General features: G+C 41.0%; 2 protein-coding genes across 4 annotated transcripts in view; both read right to left on the bottom strand.

The window, feature by feature from the left end:
- man1a2 (mannosidase, alpha, class 1A, member 2) overlaps positions 1-7,483 on the bottom strand; it is a 125,344-nt gene extending 117,861 nt beyond the window's left edge. The window contains exons 1-2 of one of the 2 annotated variants that reach the window (XM_019860102.1): positions 6,908-7,483; positions 5,026-5,111 (exon numbers count right to left, since the gene is read on the bottom strand). The gene's annotated coding sequence lies outside the window, so the exon portion shown is untranslated. The remainder of the gene's footprint in view (positions 1-5,025; positions 5,112-6,907) is intronic. The other variant, XM_019860094.1, reaches the window with a different exon arrangement.
- A 456-nt stretch (positions 7,484-7,939) lies between these two features.
- trim45 (tripartite motif containing 45) overlaps positions 7,940-15,279 on the bottom strand; it is a 23,732-nt gene continuing 16,392 nt past the window's right edge. The window contains exons 5-9 of one of the 2 annotated variants that reach the window (XR_002167074.1): positions 12,894-13,023; positions 12,237-12,351; positions 10,541-10,667; positions 9,092-9,524; positions 7,940-8,885 (exon numbers count right to left, since the gene is read on the bottom strand). Coding sequence is in view for 1 of the 2 variants with exons in the window: in XM_019860224.1 (XP_019715783.1) it covers positions 9,370-9,524; positions 10,541-10,667; positions 12,237-12,351; positions 12,894-13,023 (527 nt within the window). In the remaining variant the exon portion in view is untranslated. Of the gene's footprint in view, positions 9,525-10,540; positions 10,668-12,236; positions 12,352-12,893; positions 13,024-15,279 lie in introns of both variants that reach the window. The other variant, XM_019860224.1, reaches the window with a different exon arrangement.

Genomic DNA, 15,279 nt, shown 5'->3' with positions numbered 1-15,279 from the left:
TATATATATATATAATTTAAGAACAAGGGAGATGTGCAGAGTTGTAGTAACTACAGAGGAATAAAGTTGATGAGCCATACAATGAAACTATAGGAAACAGTCGTTGAAGCTAGACTAAGAACAGAAGTGAGCATTTGTGAGCAGCAGATTGGTTTCATGCCAAAAAAAAAAAAATAGTACAACAGATGCAGTATTTGCTTTAAGGATGTTGATAGAGAAGTACAGAGAAGGTCAGAGGGAACTGCATTCTGTCTTTGTAGATCTGGAGAAAGTGGATGACAGGGTGCCCAGAGAAGAAATGTGGTATTATATGAGGAAGTCTGGGGTGACAGAGATGTTAGAGCTGTGCAGGACATGTATGATGGCTGTAAGACAGTGGTGAGATGTGCTGTAGGTGTGGCAGAGGAATTCAAGGTGGTGGGTCTTCACCAGGGGTCAGCTCTGAGCCCCTTCTTATTCGCTACGGTGATGGACAGGCTGACATCTGAGGTTAAACAGCAATCTCCAAGGACTATGATGTTTGCAGATGACATTGTGATTTGTCGTGAGGGCAGGGAACATGTGGAGGAGAAACTAGAGAGGTGGAAGTTTGCCCTGGAAAGGAGAGGAATTAGGTCAGTTGCAGCAAGACCGAGTACATGTGTGCGAATGAGAGGGCCCCAAATACAAGAATGAGTTTACAAGGAGAAGAGGTAAAGAAGGTGGAGGATTTTAAGTACTTGGGGTCAACTGTCCCTCTGGACAAGTTGACAATGGAGAGTGTGGAAAAGAGGTGAAGAAGCGTGTACAGGCAGGCTGGAACGGCTGGAGAAAAGTGTCAGGTGTGATCCAAGAATTTCAGCTAAGATGAAAGGAAAGGTGTAGAAATCATGCGATGCTGTTTGGACTGGAGACAGTGCCACTCAATAAAAGACAGGAGGCAGAGCTGGAGGTAGCAGAGATGAAGATGTTGAGATTCTCTTTGGGAGTGACTAGGTTGGATAGGATCAGGAATGAGTATATCAGAGGGACAACTCATGTTCGAGGTTTTGGAGAGAAAGTCGGAGAGGCCAGACTGAGATGGTTTGGACATGTCCAAAGGAGAGAGGGTGAATATATTGGGAGAAGGATGCTTGAACTCCCAGGCAGGAAGCCAAGAGGAAGACCAAAGAGGAGGTTTATGGATGTAGTGAAAGTACCTGGTGTGAGAAGAGGATGCACAAAACAGGGTTACATGGAGGCAACTGATTCGCTGGGACGACCCCTGAAGGGAAAAGCCGAAAGGAAAAGAGGAAGACCATATTTTTAAGATTGTCAGGCCAAAATAAAAAGAATTCAATTTTAATTTATTCTCCAGTCCTTCTGTCTTATACAGGGGTGTCCAAGTACGGTCCTCAAGAACTCCTATCCAGCCAGTTTTATATGTTTTTCTCCTCCAATACACTTAATTTAAATGATCAGGATCATTATCAGGCTTCCGCAAAGGCCCCTCTGGTCTAATACGTTTAATGAATGAATGTGATATATTTAGTCCTTCTGCGAGCAAAAGTGCACGGTTGAGCCTGGAAAGTATTGTGCCGCTGCCGGTAGGTGGCAGTGCTGAGCTCCATTGGTGCAATACGCAGAAGAAGCTGGTTGGCTGGTTGAGGGCATACAGACCAAGCTGCTATCTATATAGTAGAGACTCCAGCAATCGCTTCCATTCACTTGTATTGAGGTAAATCACAATCATTTTTATTGGCTAAGTATGTAGAACACAAGGAATTTGTCCCCGGTAGTATGAGCTACTCTCGTATTATGGTTAAGTGGTTAAGATTGAATAACTGTCTGTGTCTTGTGTTGTGTTGTATTATTTTGTTATGTTTTTATGATTTCAAGATGGCGCCGCAAGAGTGGCTGCCTTTACAGCAACTCCTATAATTTTTGTTCTTCTACTTTCTTCCTTTCATAACTTTGCTGCTGTGAATTGGGAATTTCTCCATTGTGAGACGAATAAAGGTTTTCTTATTCTTATTCTTATTGCAATGTTGAATTGTTTACCAATTTTGATCCAGTGTTTTTTTTCTTCGAAACAGAACTGATAAGAAAGAATGAAAGAAAGAAAGACTACATTGCCCCTGTAATTCCTCTTTCAAAGGAGTTCGTGCCATGAACGTCACCGCACGTCACTGAACGCCAAGTAGGTTGCCTGGCTGTAATTTGTGAGCAATGACAATAAGGGAGTCGACAACATGAGGCTTTAGGCATGCTTTGTTGCATGTTATATGATCACGCTACATTGCTACTCCATGGTGGGGAACTTAAGGAGAGGGCTCATGCTGCTGTAATTTTCACTTAACTTAGGGACGCTCTGATTGTCAAGTTACTCCACCACAAGTCAGGTCAAAAGTGACTTGATAAAAACACATATTGCACTAAACGGACCCAAAACAAATGTGTAGTTCATACAGATATGCTAAAGCCACGACTGAAGGGGATCAGTGTCCAAGGATGGCTAAATGACTACTTTTGACTCGAACAATGTTCAGCGGAATCTACTCAATGATCGCCTTCCACCGAGCTTCTTAAGTTCTCATATCTTCAAACAATGTAAAAATGACTTTGCTCATTTTTCAGTTTCTTAGCGGGTTATTTTCTTTTCTGAGTTGTGCAAAGGTCCACGAGTGTTGTGCTGAAAAAAACGTATTCTTTTCGACATTCAGCTAATTGTTGGTTATTTTTTAGCCCAGCAAACCTGAGCCAGTTTGAAATGATTTAAAGAAAATGCTACCTCTTTAGAAAACTAGCTTCTCTTCATTCACCATGATAGATGATCAGTGTAAACAACAGTAATCATGCCATTGTGGAAATTGTAGAACTCGAAGAAAGCAACAATTTCTCACGTGCGCACTCCGAGAGAGAGTGTGTCGTGTTTTTTTATTTGCACCACAAAAAAAACACTCGCGCCAAACGAAGCCCGCCGAAAGTAAGTTTCCATAGAAACAAGCAGACTAAAATGGCGGTCCTTAAAGGGACTGCAATTATTTCTACCCCGTTACCAAATAATCGTGAACTCTCTGACAAGCATATGAACATTGCATTCACACATTTGCAGTTGGTGGTGAATTATGTACATAGAAGTCACTACACCATTTTATTTAATGTTCTACTTTTTATGTTCGACCTCACAGTGCAGAGGTACCGGGTTCAATTCCAGCTCTGGCCTCCCTGTGTGGCGCCGCTTGCATGTTCTCCCCGGGTGCGCGTGGGTTTTCTCCGGGTACTCCAGTTTCCTCCGACATTCCAAAATTAAAAAAAAAAAAAAAAAAAACATGCATGGCAGGCTGATTGAACACTCTAAATTGTCCCTCGTGTTAGTGTGAGCGTGGATGGTTGTCCGTCTCTGTGTGCCCTGTGATTGGCTGGCAACTGGTTCAGGGTGTCCCCCGCCTGCTGCCCAAAGACGGCTGGCATAGGCTCCAGCACCCCCCGCGATCCATGTGAGGATAAGCGGATCGGAAAATGAATGAATGAATGAACTTTTAGGGGCAAAATGCAAACCTTTTGGGGGAAGTCTGGATTCTTGCACTTTAAATCATCACTGGTGTGCATGCTCAATTATGACAGTTTCAGAAATATGAACATGATATATCAAGGAGGTAATAATGCTCTCCTGGGCCTGGGCCAGGAGGCCGTTTGATATCTCCATGAATTAACATATTAGATCAGTGATTCTCAACTGATTAGTGGCGGAGAGGCAGTAAAATAAAAACAGCAGGTCCTCTGTTTACAATGGTACATATGCTTTGAAGTAGCGTATGTGGCGTACATGAATGCTGCTCATTTTGCTGAATGGCTGAAGAATGTGGTCATGCGGCACAAGAGGACATGGCATGCTGAGTTACTGGTCGATTTACTGTTTTTCAGTAGATTGTTTTATATGCATGCGCATAGAAGTATTTTTTCATACAAAGATTTACTGTAATTGTTGAATTTTCTTTATAGCATTAGCATAGACTAGTGAAAATGTGCTCTGACTTGCATAAAAATTTGTGTTACATCGGCACCGTAAGGGCAGAACACCCATAGTAAACAGAGTGCCCCCTGTACAGCGAAAGCGCCCAGGACAGATGTAACTTCTATTTAATAAAAATCATATTAATTTGAAAGGCATCATAAAAATTTTTACTTGTTCATATTTGGTATGGCTATTTTTGATAGCTCCCACAAAGAACACATTCAGTAAGGGACAGGAAGTATAACACCTTTGTGCGCTATAGACACACAACTACTTCGTAAACAATCACACTGCAGATCAGCCTTTGGAATGCGGACATCCTGGCTTGAGATATGCTTTAGTGGCACATCAAACGAATTTGAATATCCCTGCAGGTCAGAAAACTAATAATGCAAACTCAACTACATTATAAATACAAATTATGCTTTGACAGTACAATCATTCATACTGTTAAAATTGTTATGGTTGAACTTGTCAGGGCCAAGATTAATTAATATTTTTTTTGTTCCCCAATTCCTTTATAAGGTGCTCTGGAAAGCACTTTAAACATGGAGAAATGCTTAGTTATGTTTAAAAGTAAGACATCTGTTTTCAAAGGAGTGACATAGTGGGAAAATGGTTAATGTATACGTATATGTCTTCACAGTTTTGAAGCTGGGGCTTCAAATCTGGGCTCTAGATTTCCAGTGCAGAAGTTGACATGTACTCCGTGTTCTTGTGTTAGTTTTCTTGAGGTATTGAGGCTTCCTCACACATTCCACAAACATGCATTCAGGTTCACTGAAGACTCTAAATTCCATATGTTCGAGAAAGTATTTTTGTTAAGCTGGCCTGCGACTGGGGGGAAACCGGTTCAGAGTATACCAACTCTCAAACAAAATATATACATTTCAGAGAGCTCATCTGTGATCCTAATAATGAGGGTAATATGCCGATATCACGATGACAAAAATAAATAAATAAATGTCAAGATGGATGTTTGAAAAAGCTGTTTTCAACCACCCAAAAAAATCCTAATTGTTAACTTTTTTAAAAATGGTGCAACTTACCAACAACAAGAAAGTGACTGTCATATATGTCTCTTCATGTCAGAAAACTGCAATCAACCGTCTCCACTTAATGCCCACTTCAACCTCTGAAAATATCAAAACAATATTTTGGATGTTATGGACATTAAGCTTATTTCTCTCAGATGTTCACTATAGAGTAAAGCTTAAATTGCTTAACACCAGAAAGCTGATCAATCGTCACCCAAATTATTGTGGACATCGGTATCTATGCCTATTTTCAGGGCAGACTCACCCATTAGGTGAGCGAGACAGATGCTAAGGGCGCCATGTACTCTAGGGTGCGCCAAAAATCAGGTGGAAATTCACCATCAATATACAGTAATTCTATTCAAACAAATTATTACGAATAACTTTCAAGTCAAGAAAGAAGAGTAAATTGAAATTAATATGAAAAATTAAATAAGCAAAGGGGAGCAAGGCGGAATGAAATCACTGTTCCTGCCCAGGCAAATCAGCAGCTGAAATTGACATAGAGATGGCCACATAAATGGTGAAGATTGAAGGCAGTTTTCTGACAGCCTGTGACACTGAGCTTTTTCTAAGGGGAGGGAAAATATTTAATGATCATAAAATCCTAAATATTTGAGCGATCATTTTGATATTTTCAGAGGATGATGCCCACACGAACAGAGGCGTCCATGTAAATGTGGATGACGATTGGGCGTAGTTTTCGGACATTAAGTGATGTTAATTTTTTCCTCTATAGTGGGTTCCTATGGGGAGGAATATTTTTAGAGGTTGAGTTTAATCCCATGTGCTGCAGTCGATCTAAATAAGTTTATATAACGCAACACACAATTTTACAAAAATTGTAAAAGTATTATTCCTGAATATTTATTTCACTTTCAACCACTCGACATGTTCAGTGGCATCAGTGCTATACATACACATATAGTTCTTTTTTTCTTTGTATTTTTGCCCTCTATGGACAATAAAAGCGGTATTGTGCTATGACCAAAACATAAAAATAAATCTATATCAATAAAACATGAATTGGAATATTTCATATCACACACTTTTTATGCTGTGTCTTTGATTTAAAGATGACAATACGCAAAAATCTACAAAAATTGTAGAAATTGTAACATATGGGGTAACCCATGTGTTACAAACATCGTAGAAATTGCAGCACAAGGGTTACGCAGACATGAGTATGAATTTATGTGACAATTGATCCCGGTTTTCAGACATTAACCAACGGAGTTAAACTTGTTTTTATTTATTTATGTATTCATTCATTCATTAGATGAAGCATTTCATTCTGTCCCCTAGAAAAATACGGGGAAAAGGGTGACAGTAGTTGAGAACCACAACAGTGTAATGCTATGGCCAACAAACACATGTTAAACGACAAACTCAACACTTTATTTGTGTCAAACCTTATTTTACTGTGTGGCCACCACACACAAGACATTCCAACAATAATAATAACAACAACAACAGTAGCCCGAGAAAAGCAGATGTTTGCAGGGGTGATTGTGTGAATGGATTCGGGCCAAACGCCTTCCGTTGCTGTTCAGGTTTCAAACACGCATCGTGACGGTGCATGCAAAGCAGACGTTCGCTTCGAATCCAAGCGTTCAGTGAATGGATGGATGGGTTACGAATCATGACGCGACTCGCTCCTTTCGGAGGGCCAACACATGCGGCGATAACAAGCAGTGACATCTAACCACACCGTGTGAATTAAAAAATCTCGATCTGATCAAACGGATGCATCGCTGTCGTGTGTTTTGTGGTATGGCAGAAGTTCATTCGTGGACGGTCGCATTCTGTCAGGGATGATTAGCGGACGAGCTAGCTACCCTGCTAGCTCACAAGCGGCTTATACTCGTTTTTTTAAAACAAATGTTTCACTTACCGGGTAACATTCAACGGGAGACGTAACCTGAGAAAATAGTAATCCCGCACGCACGTTCAGCGTGCTGACATCATTGCACGCAGAGTTGAAGACGACGATGTCCTACGCCGAACGGTCACAGACCAATGGGCTGGTTCCGTTAGCTATGTTACAAGGCTTGCTAATGCTAGAATAGATAGTCTGCCTTGTGAACCGCCGACAGAGGCGGTCTTTAGTCGCTGCCGTGCCGCTTCAACGTTGCACTCATAGTTTCGGGCAAAATCTGACGTGCCATCTGATTCCCAGGCAGTCCGGTCAAGGCGGGTGACTTTCCGGGTGCGTTCATGATGCCCACAAATGATTCTACGTTGCTTGGGGGAGGGAGGGGGGAAATAATGAAAGAGGGAAAAAAATCACGCTCCGAAGAGGGGGCGGAAGTCGTTGTCTGGCCGCTCGATTGGACCTGATTGGCGGACCGACAGTCTGAAGCTTCCCCGCTATTGCTGCCGCTCCTCTATAAAGCTGCAAGTAAATTCTCGCAGCCTTGCTACATCAGGAACCGTCTGACAATTGCATGAGGTAAAATTTGCGTAAAAGGAAAAATGTTAAAAAACAAAATTACATGATAATAGCGTCTAAAAATAGGTGAACTAAACATGTTGTTTTGATATCTATTCTAATCCTGCCATTTAGCAATCAACATATAATTTCTCTGGACGTGATATTGTAACTTTACCTCCTGCCCTCCTTTCCTGACAACAGTTGTATAGTCGGTTATCCAAAATTATTGTTACTCAAAAGCAGTGCTTCTCAAATAGTGAAAAAAAAGCTTATTTTACACATTTTCAGGTAGTGGTGTGCCGCGGGATTTTTTCAATGAAAGAAATGTGCCTTGGCAAGTTGGCTCGAAAAAGATTGAAAAACACGGCTTTACAGCATTCGTGAGGGGCCAAAGGTTCTGTGCAAGACTCTGGCCCTGTTTGGAACACTTTAATGCTTTCATCCCATTGTCAAACCAAACACACCGATCCGAAGAAGGCAATATTCACCAAGTGCAATGATGAGTTAGTTTTATTGTGAATCAACAGCGGTCACTGTAAATGTCAGCAATGGAGGAAGTAGGAACATGAGCATTAGCTTTGGAACAGCAGGTAGGAGAGGGGAAAAAACAATTCTCTCCTACCACCTGGTGGTATAACAAGAAACAAACGCTTAATTCATTTTAAAAGGGCATTTGCCACCATTTTATACAAAATATGTCTCGGACACCGAACCGGTATAAAATTGAGCTAAACTAACGCTTTTTTTTCAAACAATTAACAGTAAAAATAATACATCATCATACATAAGACATGCACTTGATCGTTTATTACAATGTCAAGAATGTATCATTTCTGTTGAAAACATGCATATTCAATGATTGTACAGTGTGGAATAAGAGCACTTACTAACAGCATTTAGCAACATCTACACTCATTGGAGAAAATTTATCATCGTTCTAATACATTTGTCATAAAAACATAGGAAATTGTTGTCATCTTAAGGCAAAGAAAGGGAGCTTGTCAACTGCAAGAATGGCATTATACTGTATATACGCATACGGTGTCGACAATTATAAGAACCATGGAATAAATCCTGAAATATTGTGATAATACTTCATAGAAAATATACTGTACTGTATTTTTAAATCAATGATGACAAAAGTACAGTAGTAGTCCCAACACAGAATTTTAGGGCCATGACGTTCATCTTGTCTTCTTTTTCGTTGAAATAGGTTTACGGTTTCTTTTTTTTTCCTCAGACAATAATCTTTTTCTTTTGTGAAGAGAAAAACTCTTACCGAGTTGACAGTTTCGACTCTCACTTCAACCTTCGTCGGAGTGTCACTGCTTCTTTGCTACACGTCTAAAAACAGCTGTTGTTGTTTTTCAGTACGGATAGCTTATAATGAATGTATTTCCTCACTATTATGTCAATCATAAGAAAAAAAAGCCTCCGTCTGATAGACTGCTTCCTTTTTCCAATGGGGGGGGGGGGCAGGTCATAAGTGTTTATTTATCTCAGTCAGATAACAGAAGTTACCATTCACACATGAAAGACTTCATTACTAAGGCCAAGAGCAGCATGAGAAAATCTCAGACACCAGTCTGAAACAATGATTAAAATGTAATTGTACGAATAAATGCTTTCCCCCTCATAGATGACTCACCCTGCCTGTGAATTGACTAAATTTATGCCCTTGGCCACCATATGAACATTTTGCACAACTGTCTGCAACAGTAACGCTTTTTTTTTTTTAATTGGCACATTGATTTTATTGTTTGATGCATTATTTCAAGCTCAAAGGCAGTGTTGTAATAGAATTAAGGGACTAAAGTAATAACCGGAGAATGTTCCACATCACATGGAGATGGCTTACTAGCAACTCAGTCAAGCAGACAAATTTCCTGTTTCTGGCTCGTCATTGACCATATCATCCAACCTCAGAGCTCGATGGTGCGTACGTGTTTGCCCGCTGAAACGGCTTTGATCACACTGGCAGGTAAACACTCTGACTTCTCCGTGGTGCTGCCACAACATGACCAGTGCGGCTTTCCGGGATGACCCTTGTGGTTGTGACCACACCCTTGAAATCCTCCTGCCCACATAAACACAAAGTATTCAGGTTTCAAGGATGCAACATTGACCGGCTGTAGAATTGAATTGATACCTGATATGTTTACATTTTATACGTTCAGGAAATGTTACCTGCCTTCTGTAATCAATGTCAGGTCTTATTAACTCATTCAATCCCAGCCATTTTCACTGGAGCAACCCCCTCAATCCCAGCGTTTTACTGGATTTTGACTGATCTTGCAAGGCCCACAGAATATTTGGTTTTAATGCTCGATAAACATGGAGCCTACCAAAATAAAGTTTGGACTCTCTTCTTTCAGCAGATCTTTTTGTTTCTATCCACTGCCTGTGGAATGAAAGAGTTAAGTGCCTACATGAGCAGGAAAAAAAATACACTACTCTGCAGAAGTTTTGACACACTTCTACATTCAAAATCAAGAGCAAGTGAGTTTTGCCATTTCCCCCCCACAAAATAAAAGTATGAGATGTTATCATTTATTGCCCATCATTTTCTGTACCAGTTGTCCTCATTACTTTTTTTTTTTTTTTTTTTTTTTTTTTTTTTTATTAAACTTTTTATTGAATTTTTTTAAACAGCTAGAAAAAGGAAAAACATGGTCACGTGTTTAAATACATAGAACAACATCAGTTCCGGGCATCAAAATAGAACATACATCACATAGATCCTCATTACTTTTGATGGTTGAGCTGGAGCCTATCCCAGCTGACTTTAGGTGAGAGGCAGGATATGCCCTAAAATGGCCATCCATCAAACACAGGGAACATATGGACAAACAATTCACACGAATCACTGTGGTTGCAAAAGTGGACTTTGACGTCTACCTTATACTATTTTCCTATAAGTGACTTGCTTTGTAGCGCTGCAACTGTACTTACTGTAAATTACATTAAAGTGACTTGCATCGTTTCGGACTACACCATGAACCAAACACCAATAATTAACTAGAAAGTGTAATTTGTGTCATTAAAAACAACAGAGTGCAACAGGGTTAGTGTAATGTTAGAGTCTCCTCATACCGGGCATAGTTCCCGGACAGCCGCAGCGAGCCTCCTTGGCTCCTCCACTGGAGCAGAAGGAGCAGCAGTGAAACACTCCAGTGTGAAGCCTCAGCTTCTTCGTTACATTCAAAATAAACGGGGAACCCTGCAGGATAGAACATAAGTCGCTTTATGAACCAAACTACTGTTGATTGTAAGAGGTGTCAAGGTTTGGTTGCTGACCTCAGCTCCTTAGGCTAATTTATCAATTTTTTTAAAAGTTCTGGCAATAATGCTTTAGAACAATCCAATTTTTAACATTTACCTTCTACGATTTTCTCAATACTCTCTTCCATATCGTCGTTGTCAGGCGGAATCCTCATACTGTCAAAATAACAACTTTCCGGAAATCAAAAAAATGCCAGCTTGGTTGCCTTCCCAAATACATTCAAACAATAATGCGTAAGAAAATAAAAACACTCTTTTATTACTCCGGCATTAATAAAAATAGCAAAAGTGGGCATCCCTCGTCTGTGACAGGAGGTCCGTCAGTCCATCACTGATGGACGCCCGTTTTGCTGATAATTGACGAATGACGCAAAACTAAAAAAAGAAATGATGGACAAAGCATTGACAGAAATGGGTTTTCGTCCATCAGTCTCCGCTTGGAGTTATCCCTTCTCAATAATGAAACCTAAAAACTGGACAGCATCTAAGTGTAATTCACATTTCTCGGCCTTTACGTACAATTTGTTTTCAAGTAACCTTTCTAATAATTAGCAAGTAACATGTTGACGATGGCGGCCCGTTGGTCCAGTGATTAGCGCATTGACCTCACAGTGCAGAGGTACCGGGGTCAATTCCAGCTCCGGCCTTCCTTGTAAATTGCCCACCTCTGGAAAATAGTACAAACATGGAGCTAGAGGCAGCTGTGCGCTTCACAGTCCGTGGTCTTGCCAAGCCCCCATCGTGCAAAAACCCTTTTGATATGTAACAAAAGAAAATGCCCATCCTACATCACGGTCACAAATGTTATGAGCGAGCCAATAAGACAATCATCCAATTAACCCTGTGCATTACGCGTAATGTGCAGCTGAGACTTACCTCCATGGGTTTTGAGGGTCCTTCTGCAATGAGGTACTACAGCGATCAATTTTAACATAACAAGCCAATTTAAATGAATCTAACCTTACTATTTTCACTCATTATTGTCAAAGAAACAACCAGATGTTTAATACAGGCAGCACACAGCATCCGCAAAACAATGAAATAGATGGGGTTTTAGAACACTCCTCAGACATAAGTCATGTTCAAGACTGACAATGTATTTGTTTTCAAGCTATTTTCACCCCTATAAGTAGGTTAATACCGTATTGTGCAAAATTAACAGACGAAGTGAGGGTGGTCCTTAAGTATCGATTTGTGAAAAAAAAAAAATGAATTTCGCCATATTTAGGCATGGGGGCATCCATCAGACAGCGACAATATTATTTATGGCATAAATAGCACACAAAACAATGACATGCCCATTACCAATAAAGGTAAAACAAAACGAAAAATATTATTTTAGGTCTTGCTCAGGGAAGCCTTTGAAGTGAATTCATTTTCTAGTCTCAAGGATTACCTTTCCTCAGCCTTGTCAGTACTGCATTGTATCCCAGTACTTCTCCGTATATAGTCCATAAAGTACACAGAGTAGCTATATTTAAGTCAGTCACATGGGTTCATGTTGTACCTTCACATGTTGAGCTTTGACACAAACCCACACAGAGTATGTTCCAGCTTCGTCCGGCGTGTAGGAAACTTTGTAAGAGCCGTCATTGTTGTCCACCACTGTGCTTTCCACCACACTGAAAGAAAAAAATTACAGTTCCTTCGACAAAATGTCACATACTGGTAAGTCAAAACCAACATGAACTATAACATTGTTTAACACAACTCACAGGATATCGTAGCAATCTCCACAAAATAAGCAAACACATAAATTCGAGTGATTGACATCACAACAAATTAAGTGAATGCGTTGTGCTTTGATCTTTCTTTCTTTTTGTTCTTGCTCTCACTGTTGGGTGTCTAACATTTCAGAATGGATTTGATTTGATCTCAATTAATCCACCCAGCCATTTTCTGTTGTGTTGTGTGTTGTGATTCGTGGGAAAGCTGGAACCTCTCCCAGCTGACTTTGGGCAAAAGGCAGGGTACACCATGGACTAGTTGCCAGCCAACCTCAAAGACAACTTTTTGTGATTGTTTCAGTTAAGGTTAGTGGTAGTCACTCGCGTTATAGCACACGCAAGTATCGTGGCGCCCACTGTATAAATATTCTGAAACACTATATAAAGTGTATGTAGGTATGGATGGATGGATGGATATCTGGCCTACATGTTCTTACCAGTTTTTCTTCTCCCTGTGGACAATGCTGACCAGGACATGATCCCCGCCACGTGCCATCTGGTCCCCGCTGGAGTTTCTGCAAACCAGGGTAAAGTGAGCCTGCTGGCCCTCATTAGCCTGCTGGAGACCTGTGGACATGGCGATGGGGAGGGTTCGGTAAATTTTCAAATTAAAAAAGAAATTTATTATGCGGGGCAGCACGGTGGTCGACTGGTTAGCAGATCCGCCTTTCAGTGCAGAGGTGCAGGGTTCGACATAGCCTTCCTGTGTGGAATTGGCATGTTCTCCCATTGCCGGTGTGGGTTTTCTCCGGGTACTCCAGTTTCCTCCCACATTCCAAAAACATGCATGGCAGGCTGATTGAACACTCTAAATTGTCCTTAGGTGTGAGTGTGAGCGTGGAAGGTTGTTCGTCTCTGTGTGCCCTGCTGGCAACCGGTTCGGGGGTCCCCCGCCTACTGGCCGAAGACAGCTGGGATAGGCTCCAGCACCCCCGCGACCCTTGTCAGGATAAAGTGGATCGGAAAATGGATGGATGGATGAATCTCATCTGAAGCATGAAGCCTAAAGTGGACATTTGTGGTAATAGTAACAATTCTCAGAGGTGGGTATTTTACAAAATATTGACGGTCAGTCATTCATCATTTGTCAGCGGCCTGGGTACCCATCCTTCATCGTCGGTCCGTCGTCTTTTTTTTCAAGCCGAAACAAACTGTAATCATCAATCTCTCAGTCCGTCTGTCAGTTATTTTAACCACGCTTCTGTCTAATACTAATTACAATTCCTCAAGGGAGATTCCAACTCAAACTGCTGTATATTTTTGGGTTTCACACTACACAGAGAACCAGATTACATAGTGTAGGCATGCAGACAGATTTCAAACCGAAAGGGGATGGGCTATGGTGCCTGCCGCAGGGGAACAGCAAATTTTAGCAAGTAAGATTAGCATCGCTCCAACAACCAGGGACGGCATGACTCAGTGGTAGAGTGGTCATCTACCAACCCGAAGGTTGTTGGTTGGATACTCAACCCTTGTGACCAATGTCCTTGAGCAAAATACTGAACTCCTAGTTGCTCCTGATGCTGCATCATCAGTGGGTAAATGACCAAACAGTGTTAATGAGCTTTCAGTACCTTTACGTAGAAAAGCGCTATATACATGAATACAAGCCCATTTACCATTAATAGTTGCCATTTTTACATTTTGTCTGCAGTGGAATTTGAACCATTACCTTTAAGCTCCACAGCACAATTCTTTAAAGTAAAGCAAATGCAGTGTCATAGTACGGAGCCCCTAAGGGGACATGTAAGGAAAAAAAAAAAAACTTTGCGAGATCTCGCAATACTTTGCGAGATCTCACAAAGTATTACTAAGTATTGCGAGATCTCGCAATCTTTTTTCATTTATTTATTTATTTTTTTTTTTTAATGCTCGTTGATGTGCTTCCGGGTCATCGTACGTGTAACCGAAAATAACAATCATGGCGCGTGTTCAACCGTTCGTGAGTTTAATAGAATTTTACTTTGCAATTGGCTTGAAATACAAAGACATTAAATCTGTTCTTGATGTTAAATACGGTTTCCAAATAAGCGAAAGACATTTGAAGCGAGTGCTGAACCAAAGAGAACTATTTCGTCGGAAAACGTTCAATGACTTGGGAGTCCTGGTTGACTTCATTCGCAACCAATTGCAGCATTCCGGACAACTACACGGTTACAGGTGGATGTACAGTAAGTGCAGAGAATATGGACTACTTGTCAGGAAAGAGGACGTTCGTCTGGTCCTGAAAGAGTTGGATCCGAGAGGAGTGTCGTTAAGGCAAGCAAGACGTCTGAGACGACGAAACTACTTCTCCAAAGGGCCAAATTTTATATGGCACATGGACTCCTATGACAAACTGAAACCATTTGGAATTTGTATCAATGGGGCAATTGATGGTTTTTCAAGGAAAATAATGTGGCTCAATGCCTACACAACAAGTAGTGACCCGAAGTTGATTGGAGGTTACTACATCGAAGTTGTGCACCGTTTGGGGGGTTGTCCTCGAATCGTTCGAGCTGATCTTGGGACTGAAAATGGTCACGTTAAAGGCGTCCAGCGTTTCCTGGTGCCAATACCGCCAGGCAGCACTCTTGACAGTTACTTGGATGGAGCCAGCACCGCCAATCAAAGAATTGAATATTGGTGGCGGTTTCTTCGCAGCCAGTGCATGGAGTTCTGGTTATCCCTCTTCAGAGACCTCAGAGACAATGGCTTCTTTGATGGTGGATTTCTGGACAAAAGCATCCTACAGTTTTGTTGCATGGGACTTATTCAGGTGAGTTCATACATTCTTATAGACTCATTAATTAAATGTGTATTTTTGTATGTATGTGAGAGCGT

This window comes from Hippocampus comes, unplaced genomic scaffold (genome assembly GCF_001891065.2).
Source record: "Hippocampus comes isolate QL1 unplaced genomic scaffold, H_comes_QL1_v1.1 scaffold34, whole genome shotgun sequence".
Classification (NCBI taxonomy): Eukaryota; Metazoa; Chordata; class Actinopteri; order Syngnathiformes; family Syngnathidae; genus Hippocampus; species Hippocampus comes.
This window is presented reverse-complemented; position numbering and strand designations above follow the sequence as displayed.